Source organism: Lynx rufus, unplaced genomic scaffold, assembly GCF_022079265.1.
Source record: "Lynx rufus isolate CCGP_SWC_20201006 ecotype Redwood Valley unplaced genomic scaffold, mLynRuf1.p SCAF_18, whole genome shotgun sequence".
Taxonomy (NCBI): Eukaryota; Metazoa; Chordata; class Mammalia; order Carnivora; family Felidae; genus Lynx; species Lynx rufus.
The window spans coordinates 13,866,071-13,889,057 of NW_025814832.1; the positions used below are offsets into that span (position 1 = coordinate 13,866,071).

Consider the following 22,987-nt stretch of genomic DNA (forward strand, 5'->3'; position numbering starts at 1 on the left):
ATATTGAATAATATCATCTATTTTCTCTTGCACAGTGACTTGGGTTTTTTCCTCACCAGCCAAGAAAAAAAAATTACCAAGCCATTCCTTTTCTCTCTCTTTTCCCCATTTATAATCAATAACTCTATTTGTACTCAATTTTAGAGCTAGGCTCAAGTCATGCTTCCATCATTTACATACTCAAACAGTCTGATATCTTTGGGCTTGAATTTTCTTACATATAAAGTGAGTCTAGTATCTACTCAATTTTCTTCACAGTGCTAATGAAAGGATTACATAAGAGAACATATAAATTGCCTGGCAAAAATATATATTCCAAAAAGCTATCACATTATCATTATTATTAACCCTTTAAGAAATATAGGTTATTAAGCGTCTGGCATATCATAGGTTTCAAAATTTTTGTTGCCTTGAATAAATTATACTCTAATTGGTAATTTTAACAACTTGTTCTTACAGCAATTAGAGAAATCAAAAGGTGTTTCCAATCTCTTGTTTATATTAAGCACCAATGTACCTCTTGTTCCCTGAAGTCATTGTTTGATCTCTTATTTTTGTGTGCTAGTACATAAAACACTACCACCAAAATGTACTGCAGAAGACAAAAAAACATTTTAAAACCTGCTTTAAGTCTCCTCTATTTAACGGTACTGTCACACCTCCTTTAGTACATGGATCTGAGTAAAACTTGTAAGCTACAGAAACCATGATAAAAATCATGCACTTTCTCAACTTTGGCCATTTTTTCATTCATTTATTTTTATTTTTATTTTTTTTTAAATTTTTTTTTCAACATTTATTTATTTTTGGGACAGAGAGAGACAGAGCATGAACGGGGGAGGGGCAGAGAGAGAGGGAGACACAGAATCGGAAACAGGCTCCAGGCTCTGAGCCATCAGCCCAGAGCCTGACGCGGGGCTCGAACTCATGGACCGCGAGATCGTGACCTGGCTGAAGTCGGACACCTAACCGACTGCGCCACCCAGGCGCCCCTCATTCATTTATTAAACAAATGTGAAAGTACCTACGAGGTGCAGGTCCTGTGCCAGATGCTGGTTATTAAAAAGGCAGTAAGGGAGACATAACACTTGTCGTTATGGACAGCCTGGCAAGGAGGCAAACAAAACAGTTAAACCTACAAATAAAATATATAATTATAAACTTCAGGAAACATTGTAAAGAAAAGGACAGGGTATTGAGAGACAGACTAAAAGAGGAACTAATGTTAAATTAATTACTTGTATGGTACTGAATATAATATAGCCTATTACAGTACAGAAAAGCACTTTCACCTAAGTTCATCTGGAAGAGTTTATTCACAGGCAGAATAATGAGGAGGTTGAGAGAATCAATTCTAGGCCAGACTAAGTTTTAAACCAGAGTCTACTCATCAGCTTTGTGACATGACCAAGCTACTTAAATTCTGTATGCCTCAATTTCTACATCTGTAATTGGGGAAAATACCAATACCTTTCTCAAAGGGCTATTGTAAGGATTAAGTTAAATTCTTTCATTTTATTTTGAAAATTGTCAAATCCACAGGAAAGTTAAAAGAAATTACAATAGGTGTTACCTCACATGAACCTGTATTTACCAGGTGAATTAATATTTCTAGAATGTTTAGAAGAGTTTCTGGCACATAGTAAGCAAGCATTATATCACTCCATAAGCAGTATATTAAAAGTAAATTAAACTGTGAGAAAATGACTTGTAACATACTTTCAGAGAAAACTGGCCATTTTCTGCTGCAATCCTAGAAAATATCTTAAATTTTAAAGGGAGAGTGGGGGAGAGAGAGAGAGAGAGAGAGAGAGAGGGAAAGACAGAGACAAAAGAGGAAGAAAAGGAGAAAATATCGCAAGGTTTGCCCAATGTCAACTTTATCAGAAGGTCAACAGCGCACTCTACTGGACCCACATCTCTTCTACACACTAGGCAAAAGTAATAAATAAATGCTACTGCTACACTAAATCAAAAAATATAACTACTTTTATAAAAGTATATAGCCAATGTAAGCCTTTATTTAATGAAGAAATAAAAATCATATATAAGCATAAGAATGAGTCTATAATAATACCTCACCTAGGAGTGCCTGGCTGGTTCAGTTCAGTGGAGCATGAGACTCTTGATCTCAGGGTTATAAAGAAAAAACAAAAAAAACAAACAAAAAAAAAACCCACCTCACCTATTGTGAAAATTTACTGAAAGTGAAGAGAATATAAATAAATTCTTAAGAAAATGATTATGAATTGTGGAATAAAGAAAAATCAGAATGGTAACACTCTATTAAAAAACAATGTTTCTCTTAATTTATTTTGACGTGAGAGACTAATGCTTTACTAGATCTCTGATGTATGAATTATGAATTATCAGTATAAACGAAAGAATCTAAAATGTAAGGAAAGAGAATAAACAGTGGACAATGGATGGTAATTATAAAAGAGAGGAAATACAGGGGCGCCTGGGTGGCGCAGTCGGTTAAGCGTCCGACTTTAGCCAGGTCACGATCTCGCGGTCCGTGAGTTCGAGCCCCGCGTCGGGCTCTGGGCTGATGGCTCGGAGCCTGGAGCCTGTTTCCGATTCTGTGTCTCCCTCTCTCTCTGCCCCTCCCCCGTTCATGCTCTGTCTCTCTCTGTCCCAAAAATAAATAAAAACGTTGAAAAAAAAAAAATTTAAAAAAAAAAAAAAAGAGAGGAAATACTGACACCATTTTCTGACTTGAAGAGAGAGTGAGTATACTTGAGATGACAGGATGGTAAAAAGACAACTATCCAATTCTCTAATCAACAGGCTGGAAACTAAATTATTTTAATGAAAACTAAGAAAATTTTAAAAGAAAAACTTAAAAAGTTTAATGTCAAGTTTAGATAAAAAGAGAAATCATTACACTAATTTATCTTTTCATTTATGAAGGAGTTTTTCAAAAAAATATAACTATGGATTTTAAAAGGATAAAGACTATATTTACATTTTTTAGGAATAAGAGAACTAAACCATTAATTTATGAATACAAATATAACTATCCTTCCAAAAATAAGTTGTCTTTCCTAATACCATCTTATAAGAGCCAAAATAGAAAAAGCATCCTTAGAATTTAGAAGTGTTAGAGCTAAAAGCAATATAAGGTATATAAAATCTAGTTCCACTTTCTTTTTCCTCCCATTTGAAGGAACAGGTCCTAAAAAGATATGTTACTTACCCAAGTCTCTCAATTTAGCTTATTTAAGATGTTTAGATTATCTAGATTAAAATATGATATACAAAATGTGAGGCATATCATCTATCAACTAGGAAAAGTTCTAAAATATGGACTGCATTTAAAAAAATACTTTATCTAAAGTTTTGGTGATAAAATAATTTCAGAGACTGCTATACAATAAATATTAAATCTTATGAAACTATATATTTTTCTTCCACTTCTTTATGAAATCATGCATTCCAAAATTTATAGAAAATACTTTTGTGATTTATAATAAGCCACGTAGCAAAGATTATGAAATGTTATACAATGGTGAAAAAAACAATCTCTTCAATATTTGGTGCTGGGAAAAATGAACGGTAATATGCAAAAGAATGAAACACAATCATCATCTTAGACCATACTCAAATATCAACCTAAAATAGATTATAGACTTGAACATAAGACCTGAAATCATAAAACTCCTAGAAGAAAACATAGGTAGTAAGCTCCTGTGTCAGGTCTTAGCAATGATTTTTTTTAATCTGACACCAAAAGCAAAAGCAACAAAACAAAAATAAGCAAGTGTGACTATATCAAACTAAAACGCTTCTGCACAGTAAAGAAAACCATCAACAAAATGAAAAGGCAACCTACTAAACAGGAAGAATTATTTGCAAACCAAATGTCCAATAAGAGACTAAAACCCAAAATATACAAAGAACTCATATGACTCAATAGCAAAAAAAAAAAAAAAAAATCCAATTTAAAAATGGGCAAAAGATCTGAGAAAAGATATACAGATGGCCAACAGGTATATAAGAAGGTACTCAACATCAGTAACCAGCTGGTAAATGCAAATCAAAACCACAGTGAGCTCTCACTTCACACCTGTTAGAATGACTATTATCAAAAAGACAAGAAATAACAAATGTTGGTGAGGATGTGTGGCAAAAGGAACCCTTGTGCACTTTTGGTGGGAATGTAAATTAGTGTAGCCACTATGGAAAACAGTACAGATATTACTAAAAAATTAAAAACATAACATATGATCCAGCAATTCCATGTCCATGTCAAAGAAAATAAAATCACTAACTCAAAAAGATACAGGTACCCTTGTGTTCACTGCAACATTACTTATCATCGCTGAGATATGGAAACAATCTAAGTATCCATCATTGGATGAATGGATAAAGAAAATGTGGTATATATAAATATATACAATGGGTTATTCAGCCATAAAAAAGAATGAAATCTTGTAATTTGCAACAACATGGATGGACAGACTTCAAGGACATTATACTAAGTGAATTAAATCAGAGAAAGACAAGTACCATATGCTCTCACTTATATGTGAAATCTAAAAAAAATTAAAATACACAAAAAAAACATGCTCATAGATACAGAGAAGAGACTGGCAGTTGCCAGAGGTAGGGGAGTGGTGTGGGAGAAATGGGTGAAGTCATAAACTTCCAGTTATAAAATAAATCATACACCAATAATGAAGCAACAGAAAGAGAAATCAAGGAATCGATCCCATTTACAATTGCACCAAAACCCATAAAATACCTAGGAATAAATCTAACCAAAGAGGTGAAAAATCTATACACTGAGAACTATAGAAAGCTTATGAAAGAAACTGAAGACGACACAAAAAAATGGAAAAATATTCCACGCTCCTGGATAGGAAGACCAAATATTGCTAAAATGTCAATACCACCCAAACCAATCTACATATTCAATGCAATCCTTATCAAAATAACACCATCATTCTTCACAGAGCTAGAACAAAGAATCCTAAAATTTGTATGGAACCAGAAAAGACCCTGAATAGCCAAAGCAATCTTGAAAAAGAAAACCAAAGCTGGAGGCATCACAATCCCAGACTTCAAGATGTATTACAAAGCTGTAGCCATCAAGACAGTATGGTACTGGCACAAAAACAGATACTCCAATCAATGGAAGAGAATAGAGAACCCAAAAATGGACCTACAAACGTATGGCCAACTAATCTTTGACAAAGCAGGAAAGAATATCCAATGAAATAAAGACAGTCTCTTCAGCAAGTGGCACTGGGAAAACTGGACAGCAACATGCAAAAAAATGAACCTGGACCACTTTCTTACACCATACACAAAAATAAACTCAACATGGATGAAAGACCTAAATAAATGTAAGACAGGAAGCCATCAAAATCCTCGAGGAGAAAGCAGGCAAAAACCTCTTTAACCTTGGCTGCAACTTCTTACTCAACACATCTCCAGAGGCAAGGGACACAAAAGCAAACATGAACTATTGGGACCTCATCAAAATAAAAAGCTTCTGCACAGCAAAGGAAACAATAAGCAAAACTAAAAGGCAACCGACGGAATGGGAGAAGACATTTGCAAACGACATATCAGATAAAGGATTACTATCCAAAATCTATAAAGAACTTATCAAACTCAACACCCAAAATACAAATAATCCAGTGAAGAAATGGGCAAAAGACATGAATAGACACTTCTCCAAAGAAGACATCCAGATGACCAACCAACACAAGAAAAAATGCTCAATGTCACTCATCATCAGGGAAATACAAATCAAAACCACAATGAGATACCACCTCACACCTGTCAGAATGGCAGACATTAACAACTCAGGCAACAACAGATGTTGGCGAGGATATGGAGAAAGAGGATCTCTTTTGCATTGCTGGTGGGAATGCAAACTGGTGCAGGCACTCTGGAAAACAGTATGGAGGTTTCTCAAAAAATTAAAAATAGAACTACCTTATGACCCATTGCACTACTAGGTATTTATCCAAGGGATACAGGTGTGCTGTTTCGAAGGGGCACATGCACCCCCATGTTTATAGCAGCACTATCAACAATAGCCAAAGTATGGAAAGAGCCCATATGTCCATCAATGGATAAATGGATAAAGAAGATGTGGTATATATATATATATACATGTATACACACACACACACACACACACAGAGTGGAGTATTACTCGGCAATCACAAAGAATGAAATCTTGCCACTTGCAACAATGTGGATGGAACTAGAGGGTATTATGCTTATCAAAATTAGTCAGAGAAAGACAAATATCATATGACTTCACTCATGTAAGGAATTTAAGATACAAAACAGATGAACATAAGGGAAGGGAAGCAAAAATAATATAAAAACAGGGAAGGGAAGAAAACATATGAGACTCCTAAATATAGAGAATAAACAGAGGGTTTCTGGAGGGATTGTGGGTATGGGGTAAATGGGTAAGGGGCATTAAGGAATCTACTCCTGAAATTATTGCTGCACTATATGCTAACTTGGATGTAAATTTAAAAATTAATTAATTAAATTAAACTAAATATGTCATGAAAATGTAAAATAGCACTTTGACCATGGTTTATATCTGAAAGTTGCTAAAAGAGCAAATCTTTAAAGTTCTCATCACAAGAAAAAAAAATCTTTGTAATTATAAAAGGTGACAGATGTTAACTAGACTTATTGTGGTGATCATTTCATAGTGTATACAAATATCGAATCATCATGTTGCACACCTGAAAACAATGTCAATTATACCTCTATTAAAAAGAAAAAAGAGAGAGAGAGGAGGAAATGCTTCTGTACCAGAAGTAAAGTAAGTTTCTTCTTTTTTTTTTAACGTTTATTTATTTTGAGAGAGAACAAGAGAGAGAGTTTGTGCGTGGGGAAGGGGCAGAGAAGGAGGAGAGAGGTTCCCAAGCAGGCTCCATGCTGTCAGCGTGGAGCCCGACAAGGAGCTCGAACCTGCAAACTGGGAGATCATGACTGAACCGCAATCAAGATTCGGACGCTCAACCGACTAAGCCACCCAGGCACCCTGCAAAGTAAGTTTCTAACAGGAAAAAAAAAACAAACTTCTATACTCAAAGATTCCTTTCTTTAAATAAACTACCTCTACTCATAGCCCCATTATTCTTTTTCACATCCATGGAAATGATTAGCTTGAGAAAATGCTTTTGAAAAACTAGATATGTTACCTAGTGCTAAATGTCTATGAGATTTACACTAAAAATGCTACCATCCACTTTTAAAATTAAAATGACAGTTAAAACACACAAATCTATATATTTTCTTAACAATTTACTAAAATACAAAAAGATTAACTACAATTTTATATTTTGTACTGAGTATGATTCTATCATAACTGCTTATTCCAATATTGTTAGGAAGAAAAAAGTATCATTGAAAATATAGATCATTTTACCTAAGTATTTGTGACTTTCTCCCTAATCATTCAGAAATTACCTAAAATTACTTTATACCTTTATGTTTTTGACTCCAGACTACAAAAAAAGAATATTAGAGCTCAACCACATGGTCTTTCTGTATTTGCAAAAGTACTCTGGTGATGATCAATTTACTTTATCTATGTTGAATTAGTATGGCATATACCACTTATGCCTTCTTACAAACAGAAGTTCTATGTCACATTAGTGAAATGTTATCATTTTAGTTACCAGATTTGAGAAATTTAGTTTAACAAATCTTTAAAGTTATAAGAAATTATCAGAAAACCATACCTTTAATCTTGTAAGTAATGTATCACCCGCCTATAAAAATTATCCCATTTCTACAGTAATATAGTTATACTACCTACAGCCAAGGAAAAAAACTTATAAATTCTGGTTTAAAATATAACCAATATGGGGCACCTGGGTGGCTCAATCAGTTAAGCGTCTGACTTCGGCTCAAGTCCTGATCTCACTGTTCATGGGTTTAAGCTTCACAATGGGCTCTGCGCTGACAGCGTGGAGCCTGGAGTCTGCTTCTAATTGTCCCCTCTCTCTCTCAAAAATAAACACATAAACCTTAAAAATATAACCAATATAAAGATAGGGATATACAGGTATAAATGCAATTATACTTTACCACTAAGAAGACCATAATAAATGATGAACATAGTACATAACCAAAAGGAGAAACTGATCAAAGCACTTAGCTAAAAATTAAGGTATCCAGCCAGGAATTCTGCTTATGGTCACATGGTCTAGACTCTAAACAGGTTTAGCCATAGACATCCTTACCAGATATTAAAAGAATATGTTACTTAATTATAAATCTAATTCCTCAAAATTAGTATCAAGCAATACTATAGATTTTAGCAGCATTTAAAGATAACTATATATATTTGATATTAATCAATATTATATAATACCTTTAGTAGCAGCACACAAATATGGAGCCATTTGCTGCTACTATTATTGCTACTGCTGCTACTTCTGCTACCACTTACCACTTAATAAGCTCTAAAATATGCTAAGTATACTCTAATCACTTTATAAGCAATTTTTTAATGTTTATTTTTGAGAGAGATAGTGTGAGTGGGGGAGGGGCAGAGAGAGAGGGAGGCAGAATCTGAAGCAGACTCCAGTCTCCGAGTTGTCAGCACAGAGCCCAACACCAGGCTTGAACCCACGGACCACAAGATCATGACCTGAGCCACCCAGGCGCCCTTACTCTTACCACTTTATAAATATTTACCTGTTTAATCCTCCTAACAGCCCTGTGAGAGAGGTACTATTACTAGCCCTGTTCAACAAATGGAGAAACTGAAATAAAAATAGCTCACAGTAGAAAAACTTAATCAAGATTACATAGGTGTAAAGAGCAGAGTTGTGATTAAAACCCAGGTAGTCTGATTCAAGCTCATTCTCTTAACCAATAAAAACAAAACGAAATTTAAAAATCCACTTCTCTAATTTTACTTATTACCAATCACAGCTTATCCTATACTTGATTTCTTTATTCTTGAGGCTTCTACATAATGTTTCTTTCCTTTATATTGATATTAGAATCCTGCTTATAGGACTCCAGGATTTCTGAGAGGCATTTTAGAGAGAATGTAAAATAAAGTGACTAGAGCATTTGCCAGAGTATCATACTGTTTGGGTAGGATTTAGCTCTAGTATTTGCCAGCTTTGTGACCTTAAGCAAAGTACTTAATTCTCAGAGTATCCTTATCTATAAAATGGGAATAACAATAGTAACTGCCTATGCCATTGTAAGAATTAGAGAAGATTCTAACTAACAAATATTTATCAGGCAACTAATAATATACACCATATGCTATTCTAGGTACTAGGGATACTTATGAAAAAGACTGACATTACATTCTAACAGGACAGATAGATAATAAACAGGTAAATAAATAAATTCAAACAGTAAGAGCTATGAAGAAAATAAGGCACTGTGAAAGAAAATGAGGTAGAAAACATTGGCAGAGGCAAACACACAGTATATATTATTATTGACAATTTAACATTAAAGGCTCCTAAGATGACTTTTCCCCATTTAGTATTTTTAAGAATTTAAAGGAAGACTCTTTGAGGGCAGGGAATATAGTTTTCATTCACTCAGTCTTTAACTAGGTTCCTAGCACAAAGCTAGGTACTTGGAACATAAAGATGAATGTAACAGTCACGGCCTTCAAGGAGGTCTCAATATACTAGAAAACCTGGTGTTGTCCTTAATGAACTTAGAGCCTTGTAAAGAAGATAGTAAGAGTAAGGTAAGTGTTAAAAACCGAAAAGTACAAGGAACATTCCAGATGGGAATCTAACTCAAAATTGGGGATGTCAAAGGCAGCTTCCTGAAGAATTACCAGAAGCTGGTCAAAAAAAAAAAAAAAAAAAAAAAAGGAAGAAGGAGAAAGTGCAAAAGAAAATAAAGTTTATAGAGGACTTATGATTGTACAGATAAACAGGAAGCCTTACAAGCCATCTAAAGACTTCTAGGGGTGCCTTGGTGACTCAGTCAGTTAAGTGTCTGACTTAGGCTCAGGTCATGATCTCACAGTTTGTGGGTTTGAGCCCCATGTCGGGCTCTGTGCTGACAGCTCAGAGCCTGGAACCTGCTTCGGATTCTGTGTCTCCTTCTCTCTCTGCCCCTCACCTGTTTGCTCGCTTGCTCTTTCTTTCTCTCGTTCTCTCTCAAAAATAAATAAAACATTAAAAAAATAAAATAAGGACTTCTAGAATTTGTCCCCAGAGTCAATGAGTTTTTTCATCTCCTCCCTGAAAAATTAAAAGTACAGACAGAATATATGAAACAATAGTTTTTAAGATATAGGATTTCAGGTAAGAAAGAGTGATCCCTGAAAGATAGGAAATAAATGCAATAGGTCCTATAATCGCCTAGGCTTACTGCCTTGAGAGTTTCTAGGCTGTGCCATGGGGAGAGGGAACCAAGATATAGCCCAGCAAACCTGAATTGAAGAGACTCTGCTCTTCAGTCCAGAAAAATGGGAAGACTAAAGTTCACAGGGAAGAATATTAAAGTGGAGATAGCTGCACAAAGAATGAATTCCAGAGATCTGCAGACAGACCTCTCAAATATCTAGCAGGGTATTAGTCAGCATATGTGAGTGAGTAAACAATCCAAGAGAGCAGAAAGAATCACCCTAAATGATGAGGCACTCACACAGGGCATGGAACAGTGCCTGTTCCCACCAGCCAGACTAGAAAACCTAACAATTCAAAGAGCATTAGGTAGAGGACTCAGAAGGAGCTAGCCTCTACTGAGGTAACCCACAACTAAACCCTGCTCAGATCCCACCTAACAAATCCTAGAAGCAGATTAAAAGCATCAAGCTGATTCCCTGTAACTTAACTGTATCTCAGAATAAAATTCAAGAGTATTTATAGAAATATAACAACACCCAGCACCCAGCAGGTAAAATTCACAACATCTGAAATTTAATTTAAAAATTTTTTAATTAAAAAAAAAGGCACGATTCCATTTATATAAAACTATGGATATGAAAACTAATCTACAGTGACTGAAAAAAAAAACTCTAGAGATGCCTGGAGGTGGAGGGATGGGGTAGAAAAGGTCCACTGGTCTATCTTGCACTTAGGATGGATCTTTTCCAGGTATCATTTCATAATATCATGCACAGGCCATTTAGAAAATATTTGGTTCACTGATTTTACAGATCTTATAAATGGTAATACATTTCATTATATAATATCAAAAAGTCACACTGTATATCACCACCAATATCATTAGGAAAGTCTACAAGTACCATAAACTGCCAAGTTCACAGTGGCATATACAGTTTTTCAAAATTCTGATTTTCAATCAAATTTTATCAGGCTTACTTTATTTCAAGAATTGCCATAGTTTATCTGTCAGTCATTCTTTCAAGTAAAAATAATGTTCCATGAAAAATGTGGCTAGTTCAGCTAATAATTCAAACTATTCTACAAGTGCTTTTCCTCAAGATAATCATCCTATTCTGCATGCAAAATGTTTTGAGTACTGCTCACTTCTTCACACAGAATGTTAAAAAAGCTCAAGGGCTGAGTTAATAAAATTAGTAATTTTTACTGCTTCATCAAGGATATTCTCAGGTGAAACTGGCTTTTGTTAGCTGTTCATTAATGAAGAAAACTACTATGCGGGGGGAGGCGGGTAGTGCCTGGGTGGCTCAGTCAGTTAAGCATCTGGGTCTTTCGGCTCAAGTCATGATCTCACATTTCATGAGATTGAGTCCCACATCAGCTCAGGTCCTGATCTTGAGGTTCGTGGGGCCCTGCCTCAGGTTCCATGCTGACAGCACAGAACCTGCTTGGGATTCTCTCTCTCCCTCTCTCTCTATCCCTCCCTCGCTTGCACACACTCTAAGTAAATAAATAAACTGAAAAAAAAAATGAAAAAAAAAGATTCGTGTCACTTTTTTAAAGTAGGATCTATGCCCAGTGCAGAGCCCAACATGGGGCATGAACTCACAACCCTGAGATCAAGACCTGAGCTAAGATCAAGTTAGACGCTTAATCAACTGAGCCACCAGGTGCCCCTTATAAAAGGCAAATAACATATTATTACTATGAAAATACTTTTTACCTCACACACTGCCTGAGAAAAAATGTCAGTAATCTCCAAAACTCCCTAGACTACTCCTTGAGAACTGCCTGCCCAAAGGACACTGAAAGAATTATAGGGAAGTATAGTCCACAACATTAGAATCTACAAGAGAAAAATAACCTTTCAGAATTTCTTTCTAGTCCAATTCTCTCATTCTATAAATGAGGAAAGTGGGGCACAAAGAAAATAGGGTTTCCTATCTCACACATTAGTAGCAGAGATGTGACAGCACTTTGAGGACTTCTGAGTTGTTTTCTACTATTCTTTGCATTATACTATTCCTTAAAAAAAAAGAGTTTAGCAAATTCCACATTTTCCTTCTTTACTGAACAATGGCATAAATACATACATTTTGTGGAGAAAAGGAGTTTTTCTTTCCTAATGGAGAGTTGAGTTTTGTGGTCTTTCCTGAAGCAACTTTTGCATCCAAATGACGCACTTCCTTTTCAAAACAATGACGCTTTCTTATCTGTTAACACAGAACCAAAATGAAGTTTAATGCAAACTAAAAGTCTGAGCAGGCAAGTTGTTCCTGAAGATCAAAAGTAGTTTTTCTATATGTATTCAGCATAAAAAAAAAAAAAAAATGACTCTTTCTAACTGGAAATAATCAAATAATTTTTAAATATACAGGGGCACCTGGGTGGCTCAGTCGGTTATGCGTCCAACTTCGGCTCAGGCCATGCTCTCGGGTTTGTGAATTCGAGCCCCACATCAAGCTGTGTGCTGACAGCTTGCTCAGAGCCTGGAACCTGCTCCGGATTCTGTTTCCCTTTCTCTCTGCCCCTCCCCTGCTCACACTCTGTCTCTGTCTCTTTCAAAAATAAACAAACATTGGGGCACCTGGGTGGCTCAGTCGGTTAAGCGGCCGACTTCGGCTCAGGTCATGATCTCACAGTCCGTGAGTTCGAGCCCCGCGTCGGGCTCTGTGCTGACAGCTCAGAGCCTGGATCCTGTTTCGGATTCTGTGTCTCCCTCTCTCTGACCCTCCCCCGTTCATGCTCTGTCTCTGTCTCAAAAATAAATAAACGTTAAAAAAAATTTAAAAAAATAAACATTAAAAAAATAAAAAATAAAAAGTACAAAGTAGCTATATACCAATTTATGCCTTAAGTAAATATTTAACTAATTCCTCATATATAGGAAAGCACCATGTACTTTAAAGACATATTATGAATAGGGGCGCCTGGGTGGCGCAGTCGGTTAAGCGTCCGACTTCAGCCAGGTCACGATCTCGCGGTCCGTGAGTTCGAGCCCCGCGTCAGGCTCTGGGCTGATGGCTCGGAGCCTGGAGCCTGTTTCCGATTCTGTGTTTCCCTCTCTCTCTGCCCCTCCCCTGTTCATGCTCTGTCTCTCTCTGTCCCAAAAATAAATAAACGTTGAAAAAAAAAAAATTAAAAAAAAAAAAGACATATTATGAATAATGTATTATAATGACACTCTTTTCAATGAGTAACATTATAAAATGAAGTTACAATATTTTATCCTTTAATTTACATCTATGATACAACCCAAGTAAATTGCACAAGGGCCAATTGAAAACTTGATTGATACTTGACTACCTTGTGCAGCTCTAATGGTACTATTTCACTGCCAATAAATTGTTTACCTGCTGTGTAGTTTCTAAGGGTCGAATTCTTTTCTTCTCTACTTGAAAATCATCATTTTCATCTCTTTTTATGGAAGCCTGTTTCTTGGCAGATAGCTTTGCAGCCAACGTAGTTTTTTCAGGAGAGTCTTCTACAAGAAGTCATAAAAAATTAGTATAAATAACTGACACTTAGGCAATTTTTCCAGGAAAAATTAGAACCAAGATGTTAAAGACTCAAAATTTCCTTACTTTAAAACATGAGAAGGTTGACATGTTTAAAAGCATGTATTTACCACTGAGTTTAACAAAGATATAACATTTTGAGAAATATGCTTTCATCAGGAAAGTCCAATTTTGATTTCTTAATAGGCTTATGCTTTTGTAAACCACTCCCGATAATGCGGTTTAAAAAATATAACTGTAAGGGGTGTCTGGCTGGTTCAGTCAGTTGAGCATCCAACTTCAGCTAGGTCACAATCTCACAGATTTATGAGTTCAAGCCCCACATTGGACTCTCTGCTGTCAGCACAGAGCTTGCTTTGGAAACTCTGCCCCCCCTCCCCCCCCCTCTCTCTGCCCCTCCTGTGCACTCTCTCTCTCTCTCTCTCAAAATAAATAAACATTAAAATATATATATATAAGGGCACCTGGGTGACTCACTTAGTTAGGTGTTCAGGTCATGATCTCGTGGTTCATGAGTTCGAGCCCCTTGTCAGGCTCTGTGTTGACAGCTCAGAGCCTGGAGCCTGCTTAGGATTCTGTGTCTCCCTCTCTCTCTGCCCCTCTCCCGCTCATGCTCGGTCTCTCTCTCAAAAATAAGCATTTAACAAATTTTTAATTAAAAAATATACATTTATATAGATATAGATATCTGTAAGATTCTCCCAAGGAAAGTATTTCATTTATATATACATCTTTCTACAGTATCTCAATGTTTCTTCCCCAATAAGCTTCTAAATGTTCTTTACACTTAAAAATACAGTCGAACCAAGCTCCTATAATCTGCCTTTTAGTCCCACTACCTTGAAGGTCATCAGTGACCTCTTAATCACCGAATAATATTAGCTCCTTTTAATAAATGTGAACACTAGGTTTTAAAGAAGTTAATACGCCCAGTATCACATAGCTAGTAAGAGGCAGAGCGTGGATATGACTGACTCTTGACATACTTGACGACTCAAAGACAGACTCTTTGAGTCCAAAATCCATCGCATAACCTCTAGGAATACAGACAAACAGAACACTGTCTTTTTGAAATATAACAAATACGTTTCCTTTTTCCTTAATATCTGTTAACACTTTACTTAACTGCTCCTATACATGGGTTTCTCCTTTTCCCTAAATGTGAGTGTTCTGAAAAGTACCTTCCTTCCTTTCCACTCTTCTCTATACATTCCTTCCACTTCTAGGGCTTGAATTCATTTAACAAGCATTTATTTTACTGAGTCCATATAATTCCAGAAACCATGGAAAAGCAATGAAAAAGAAACAGCCTCTGCCTTAAAGGATTTATAGACCATTAGAGAAGAAAGCCCTATAAGCAGGTCCAATACTGATTTCAAAAACCAAGTTTGAGTCTGTAAAAACAAAGTAAACCTATGCCACATAGCACTGATTCTCAAGCTTTTACTGAGGACTATATTTTTTAAATAAATATTGCTTAAAATTTCCAAAACAGAATAAAAGACCTAGATCTTCCCTGACTCATTGTGCCCTTACCCCTACAAGCCATGTTTTTTCCCAAGACTCTTAGGAACATAGTTTAAATACCATTGTATTCTAAAATCTTAATGGTTTTGCCTTTTATATGTAGGTCTTTTTTTTTTTTGACCTATACAATTCAATTTTATTAGTATCAGGCAGCACGCTAAAAGTTTTACATAGATCAGCTCCTGCTACTATGGCATAAAATAGCAATTGTTAGTTTACAATTGGGGAAACTGATACATAGGAAAATGGAGTTAAATGACCAAGGTAAACAATGGGACCGATTCTAAACCTGTTTCCAATGTAATCCAATACCTTGAAATTCTGGATTTTTTTAAAGATTTTATTTTTAAGTAATCTCTACACCCAACATGGAACTCAAACTCACAACCCTGAGATCAAGAGTTGCATGCTCTACTAAGCCAGCCAGATGACTTTTTAACTTTTTTTTTAAAGTAAGCTCTATGCCCAACATGGGACTTGAACTCATAACCCCAAGACCAAGAGCTGCATGCTCTACCTGCTGAGCCAGCCAAGTACCCCCAATACACTGAAGTTTTAAAAAATTATCAACTAATATAAGCTCATTATGAAAGATTTCAGCAAATCAGAAATATAAATAAGAAAAAGTAAAATGCCATCTGTTTCCCTCCCCCACCTTCTCACTTCTGTAAATCTTCCTCCCTGAGGTAATCACTATCAATCTTTTGGCCTAAATCCATCCATCCATCCATCCATCCATCCATCCATCCAACCTTCCTTCCTTTCCTACTTCCCTTCCCTCCTCCCTTCCTTCCTTCTTTCTTTCTTCTTTTTTTTCCCAGTATTTATTTTTTGTTTTCCTCACAGTAAGTGTACTCTTTTATCCCCATCCCACTCACCCCCCTCTGGTAACCATCAGTTTGTTCTCTACAGTTAAGAATCTGTTTCTTGGGGCGCCTGGGTGGCTCAGTCGGTTGAGCGTCCAACTTTGGCTCAGGTCATGATCTCATGGTTCACGAGTTTGAGCCCCACTTCAGGCTCCAGGCTAACAGCTCAGAGCCTGGAGCCTTCTTCAGATTCTGTGTCTCCCCCTCTCTCTGACCCTCGCCTGCTCACACTCTGTCTCTCTCTCCCTCAAAATAAATAAACATTAAGAAAACAAATTTTGTTTAATAAAAAAATTTTTTTTAATTAAAGATTCTGTTTCTTGGGATGCCTGGGTGGCTCATTTGGTTCTTGATTTCGGCTCAGGTCATGATCCTGGGGTTGTGGGACTGAGCCCTGCATTGGGCTCTGCACTGAACGTGAAGCCTACTTAAGATTCTTTCTCCCTCTGACTCTCCCCCACTTGCCTGTGTACACACCCTCACTGGCTTAAAAAAAAAAAAAAGGTCTTCTTTCTTGGTTTGTCTTTTTTCTCTTTGCTTTCCTTTGTTTCATTTTGTAAATTCCACATATGAATGATTTCATATGGTATTTGTCTTTCTTTAACTGACTTAGCATTATACTCTCTAGCTCTATGTTGTTGGAAATGGCAAAATTTCATTCTTTTTTTTTTTTTGTTACATTTCTTTGTTTTTCAGAGGCAGAGAGAGACAGAGTGCGAGTGGGGGAGGGGCAGAGAGAGAGGGAGACACAGAATCCAAAGCAGGCTCCAAGCTGTCAGCACAAGCCTGATGTTGGGCTCAAACCCACCAGCAGTAAGATCACGACCTGAGGCAAAAGTCAGATGCTCAACCGACTGAGCCACCCAGGTGCCCCACTTTCATTCTTTTTATGGCTGAATAATTTCCGATTGTATTTACATACCACATCTTCTTTATTCATTCATCTATCTACAGACACTTGGGCTGCTTTCATAGCTTGGCTATTGCAAACAATGCTTCAATAAACATAAGGGTGCATGTATACCTCTGAATTAGTGTTTTTACATATTTTGGGTAAACACTCAGTAGTGCAATTCCAGGACTATAGGGTATTTCTATTTTTAATTTTTGAAGAACTTCCATACTGTTTTCCAGAGTGGCTGCACCAATTTGCATTCTCACCAACAATGCAAGAGGGTTTCTTTTTCTCCATATCTTCACCAACACTTGTTGTTTCTTGTGTTTTTGATTTTAGCAATTCTGACAGGTATGAAGTGATATGAAGTGATATTGTGGTTTTGATTTGCATTTCCCTGATGATGAGTGATGTTGAGCATCTTTTCATGTGTGTTGGCCATCTATCTGTCTGTCTTCTTTGGAGAAATATCTGTTCATGTCTTCTGCTCATTTTTTAATTGGATTCTCTTTTGGGTATTGAGTTGTATCAGTTCCTGTATTTTGGATACTAACCCATTGTCAGTTATGTCATTTGCAAATATCTTCTACTATAGGAGAAGTAGGTTACGTTTTAGTTTTGTTGGTTGTTTCCTTTACTGTGCAGAAAATTTTTATTTTGGTGTAATTCCAATAGTTTATTTTTGCTTTTATTTCTGTTGCCTCAGGAGGCAAATCTAGAAAAACATTGCTATGGCTGATGTCAAAGATTATTGCCTGTGCTCTCTTCAAGTTTATGGTTTCAGGTCTTACATTTAGGTCTTTGATCCATTTTGAGTGTTTGTGTATGGTGAAAGAAAATGGTCCAGTTTTTCTTTTGCATGGGGGTGTCTAGTTTTCCCAACACTATTTGGTGAAGAGATGGTCTTTTTTCCAGTATATACTCATTCCTCCTTTGTCAAGATTATCCACATAATTGTGGGTTTTATTTCTGGGTTTTCTGTTGTATTCCATGTAGCTATGTGTGTATTTTTTGCCAGTATCATAGTATTTTAATTGCTACTGCTTTGTAATATAACTTGAACTGTGGAATTGTGATACCTCCAGTTTTGTTTTTCTTTTTCAAGATTGCTTTGGCTATCGAAGCAAAACAATCAACGTCATATGTCACATCAATAGGAGAAAGGATAAAAGCCATATGATCACTTCAAAAGATGCAGAAAAAGCATTTGACAAAGTACAACATCCATTCATGATAAAAATCCTCTGCAATGTAGGTCTAGAGGGAACATATCTCAATATGAGGCCTTATATGAAAAATCCACAGTCAACATCATACTCAGTGATGAAAAACTAAGAGCTTTTCCCTAAAGGTCAGGAACAAGTGTAACCACCTTTATTCACATAGTACTGGAAGTCCTAGCCACAGCAATTGGACAATCTAAAGAAATAAAAGACATCAAAATTGATAAGAAGTAGAACTTTCACTATTTGCAGATGACATAATACTATAACATACAGAAAACCCTAAAGACTCCACCAAAAAACTACTGATAAATGAATTCAATAAATTCACAGAATACAAAATCAATGTACAGAAATCTGTTGCATTCCTATACACTTATAATGAAACAGCACAAAGTGAAATTAAGAAAACAATCCCACTTACAGTTGCACCAAAAACAATAAAATATCTAGGAATAAACTTAACCAAAGAAGTGAGAGAGCTGTACTCTGAAAAGTATAAAACATTGATGAAAGAAATTCAAAATGATGCAAAGAAATGGAAAGACATACTCATGAGCTGGAAGAACAAATATTGTTTAAATGTCTATACTAACCACAGCAATCTACAGATTTAATGCAATCCCTGTCAAAATACCAACAGCATTTTTCACAGAACTAGAACAAATAATCCTAAAATGTGAAACCACAAAAAACCTTTCATGACTAGGTTTTTAATCTATCTGGAATCAATTTTTGTGCATGAAGTAAAGTAGGACACCAATTTAAATTTTTTTCCATATGGAGGGGTGTCTGGGTGACTTGGTTGAGCATTTGACTCTTGATTCCAGCTCAGGTCATGATTCCAGGGCATTGGGATTGAGCCCCATGCAGGCCTCGGAGCTGTGCACAGAACCTGCTTAAGATTCTCTCTCTCTGCCCCTCCCCCCCCTTCATGCTCTCTCTCTGTCTCTCTCAAATTAAAAAAAAAAAAAAATCTACATTTTTTTCCATATGGATATCTAAGTACCAATTTTAAAAAGGTCCCTCCTTAGGCCTCTACTCTGTAGAAGCACTTCAATAAATAATCAAGTTTCTAGATACATATAGAAATGAATCCATATCCTATTGTTTTACACTGGTTTTACACTATGCTAATACTAAACTGTTTTAATCACTATAAACTGTTTTTATCACTGGTTCTTGAGAAATGTCTTGGCTATTCTTAGTCCTCTGCATTTCCATATATATTTTAGAAAAGACATGTAATTTTGAGCTCTGCAATTTCTGGTCAAACTGGTAAAATACCCACAAAATGAATCTAGATCAGTGGTTCCAAACTAGAGCAATTTTAACAATGTCCCGCAGGGACATTGGACACAGACATTTCTGGCTGTCACAAAATGCCAGATACTACTGGCATCTAGTGGGTTGAGTCCTAGGAGATGCTACTAAACATCCCACAATGCATAGGACAGTCCCCATAACAAACAATTATCCCATTCAAAATATAATAGTGCCATTATTGAGAAACTCTGCCCCTAATAAGTCAAGGGGCAAATTTGTAAGGGCCCATTAAAGGGTAGGAAGCATCTACCAAAAGCAATTAATTTAGTTTTAGAAAAATTAAATTGCCATGTGTCAAATAAGATTAAACCCAATTTGTTCAAAAAAAAAAAAATCACATTACCTGCATATAAAAAAGACTTATCTTCCTGTCCTTTTTTTTTTTAAATGTTTATTTATTTTTGAGAGAGAGAGTGAGACAAAGCATGAGCAGGGGAGGGCCAGAGAGAGGGAGACACAGAACCAGAAGCAGGCTCCAGGCTCTGAGCTGTCGGCATAGAGCCTGACATGGGGCTTGAACCATGAACCATCAAAACATGACCTGAGACGAAGTCAGACGCCTAACCGACTGAGTCACCCAGGCGCCCCTCTTCCTGTCCTTTATAGCAGGACAGTGCACAAGAAGTTTATCGAAGGGGTTAAGTCTTTAAAATATAAAATTATAAAGAAATAAGACCTATCTAGAATTTTAAAAAAACACAAAACACACCTCCTAGAAATCAGTAAGAAACAACCCAATAGAAAAATGGGCAAACAACTTAAATAGGCAATTCATTGAAGAGGCTATTCAAACGCTCAATAAACATATAAAAAGAGGGGCACCTGGGTAGCTCAGTCGGTTAAGCATCCATATCCGACTGCTGGTTTTGGCTCAGGTCATGATCTCACGGTTCCTGGGATCAGGATCGAGGATGGAGCCCCGAGTTGGGCTCTGTGCTAACAGCACAGAACCTGGTTGGGATTCTCTCTCTCCCTCTCTCTGCCCCTCCCCTGCTCACATAGTGCACTCTCTTTATTTAAAAAAAAAAACAAAAAAAAAACAAAAAAAAAAACAACTTAAAAATAAGAGAAGATAACATGGAAGGCTAATAAGCACATGAAATTATGCTCAACTGTCACAAGTGATTAGGGAAATGTAAATTAAAACCACAATGGGATACTACCACATACCTATTAGAATGGCAAAAAAGTGCTGACAAGGATATAAAGAATTGGGAACTCCCAACCACTGCTGGTGAGAATGTAAGAAGGTAAAACCACTTTGGAAAACAGTCTGTAAGGTTCTTAAAAAGTTAAACATAAATTATCTAGTCCTATCACTTCTAAGTATTTAGTCAAGAAAACTGAAAGCATATATGTCCATAACAAAGACTTATACACAAATACTCATAGTGGCTTTATATGTAATAGCTTAAAAATAGAAACAACTCAAATATAAATCAACAGGAGACTGGAGAAACCATTTGTAGTATATCCATACAATAGAAAATTACTTAACAATAAAAAGGAACAAAGCGTTGATACATGCAACAACATGGATGAATTTCAAAAGAATTATGTTAAGTGAAAGAGGCTAGATAAAATAAGTGTACAAACTATGATTCCATTTATATTTCCAGAAAATTCAAACTAATCTATATTGACAGAAAGCAAATCAGTGGTTGTTTGGGGAGAGTGAATCATGGAGGGTTGGGAAAGAGGGATAACAAAGGGGCATGAGAAAACTTTTGAAGGTGATGGATATGTTCACTATCTTGATGCTGCTGAAAGTTTAATGAAGGTACACCTATGTCAAAATTTATCAAAGTGTACCTACCATGCATATATATAGTCATGTCAGGTATATTTCAATAAGGCTGTTTTTTTAAAAAATACAGGTTGTATAGGGGCGCCTGCATGGCTCAGTCAGTTAAGGGCCTGACTCTTGATCTCAGTTCAGGCCATGATCTCATAGTTTGTAATTTAGAGCCCTGCATCGGGCTCTGGGCTAGTGGTGTGGAGTCTGCTTGGGATTCTGTCTCTCCTTCTCTCTGCCCCTCCCACTTGTGCATGCTCGTTCTCTCTCTCTCTCTCTCAAAATAAACGTAAAAAAAAAAAAAACAAAAACCAGGTTGTATATAAAGATAAACCAAAGTTCCTATAATTATCTCAAAGTCAATTCCACTCATTCATACAATAAATCTTTAGCTAGCACCTACTATATGCCAGGCACTCTGCTAGGCACTAAAGATTCAATGATAAGCAAACTGACATGGTCCCTGACCTCATGGAGTACATAGTTTGCTATGGGAAGCTGAGATTGATAAATGATGAATACAGACATATGGATAATAAAACTATGACAAGTGCTATAAAGGAGAGGTACACAGTGAGAGGACAGAATATAATACAGAAACCAAATCTAGTCTGATAGAAAGGTCAGTATGGCTCCTTCAAGGAAGTGATATTTAAGCTGAGACCTAAAGGAAAAGCAGGAAAACAAACTGAAAATGGGATTTTCCTCAGAAGAGACACTACAAACAAAGGCTCTAAGACAAGAGAAAGCATAACCCTCTTAAGGAATGGAAAGAAAGTCAAAAGGGCTAAGGGTCAAAATAGTGTAGACAACACTGGGGCACCTGGGTGGCACAGTTGGTTAAGCATCTGACTTTAGCTCAGGTCACAATCACACGGTTTGTGGGTTCAAAACCCGTAGCCGGCTCTGTGCTGACAGCTGGGAGCCTGGAGCCTGCTTTGGATTCTGTGTGTGTGTCTCTCTCTCTCTTCTCTGCCCCTATGCCACTCATACTCTGTCTCTCTCTCTCTCTCTCAAAAATAAATAAACATTGGGGCACCTGGGTGGCCTAGTCAGTTGAACATCTCACTTTGGCTCAGGTCACGACTTCGCAGGCCGTGAGTTCAAGCTCCACATCGGGCTCTGTGCTGACAGCTCAGAGCCTGGAGCCTGCTTCAGATTCTGTGTCTCCTTCTCTCTCTGGTCCTCCCCTACTCATGCTCTGTCTCTCTCCCTCAAAAATAAACTTAAAAAAAATAAATTAAAGAATAAATTTAAAAGAATAGTGTAGACAACATTAATGATCACCTCTCTAGCATGTATTCAACCACTTCTTCCTCATTCCTAACAGAATCATACTTTAGTTCAAACAGCTACCCTCCTCCACACAGTCATGTGTTTTTTGTTTTTTGTTTTTTTAAAGCTTTTTATTTTTTATTTTATTTTTTATAAATTTTTTTTATTTGATTTTTTTTTACGTTTATTTATTTTTGAGACATAGAGAGACAGAGCATGAACGGGGGAGGG

At 36.5% G+C, this 22,987-nt stretch overlaps 1 protein-coding gene across 1 annotated transcript in view; it reads right to left on the minus strand.

Moving 5' to 3' along the window:
- The window catches only part of BRIP1 (BRCA1 interacting helicase 1), a 204,202-nt gene that overhangs the window by 175,121 nt on the left and 6,094 nt on the right, over positions 1-22,987 (minus strand). The window contains 2 exon segments of the mRNA XM_047080924.1: positions 12,425-12,544; positions 13,685-13,815. Coding sequence (XP_046936880.1) covers positions 12,425-12,544; positions 13,685-13,815 — 251 coding nt within the window.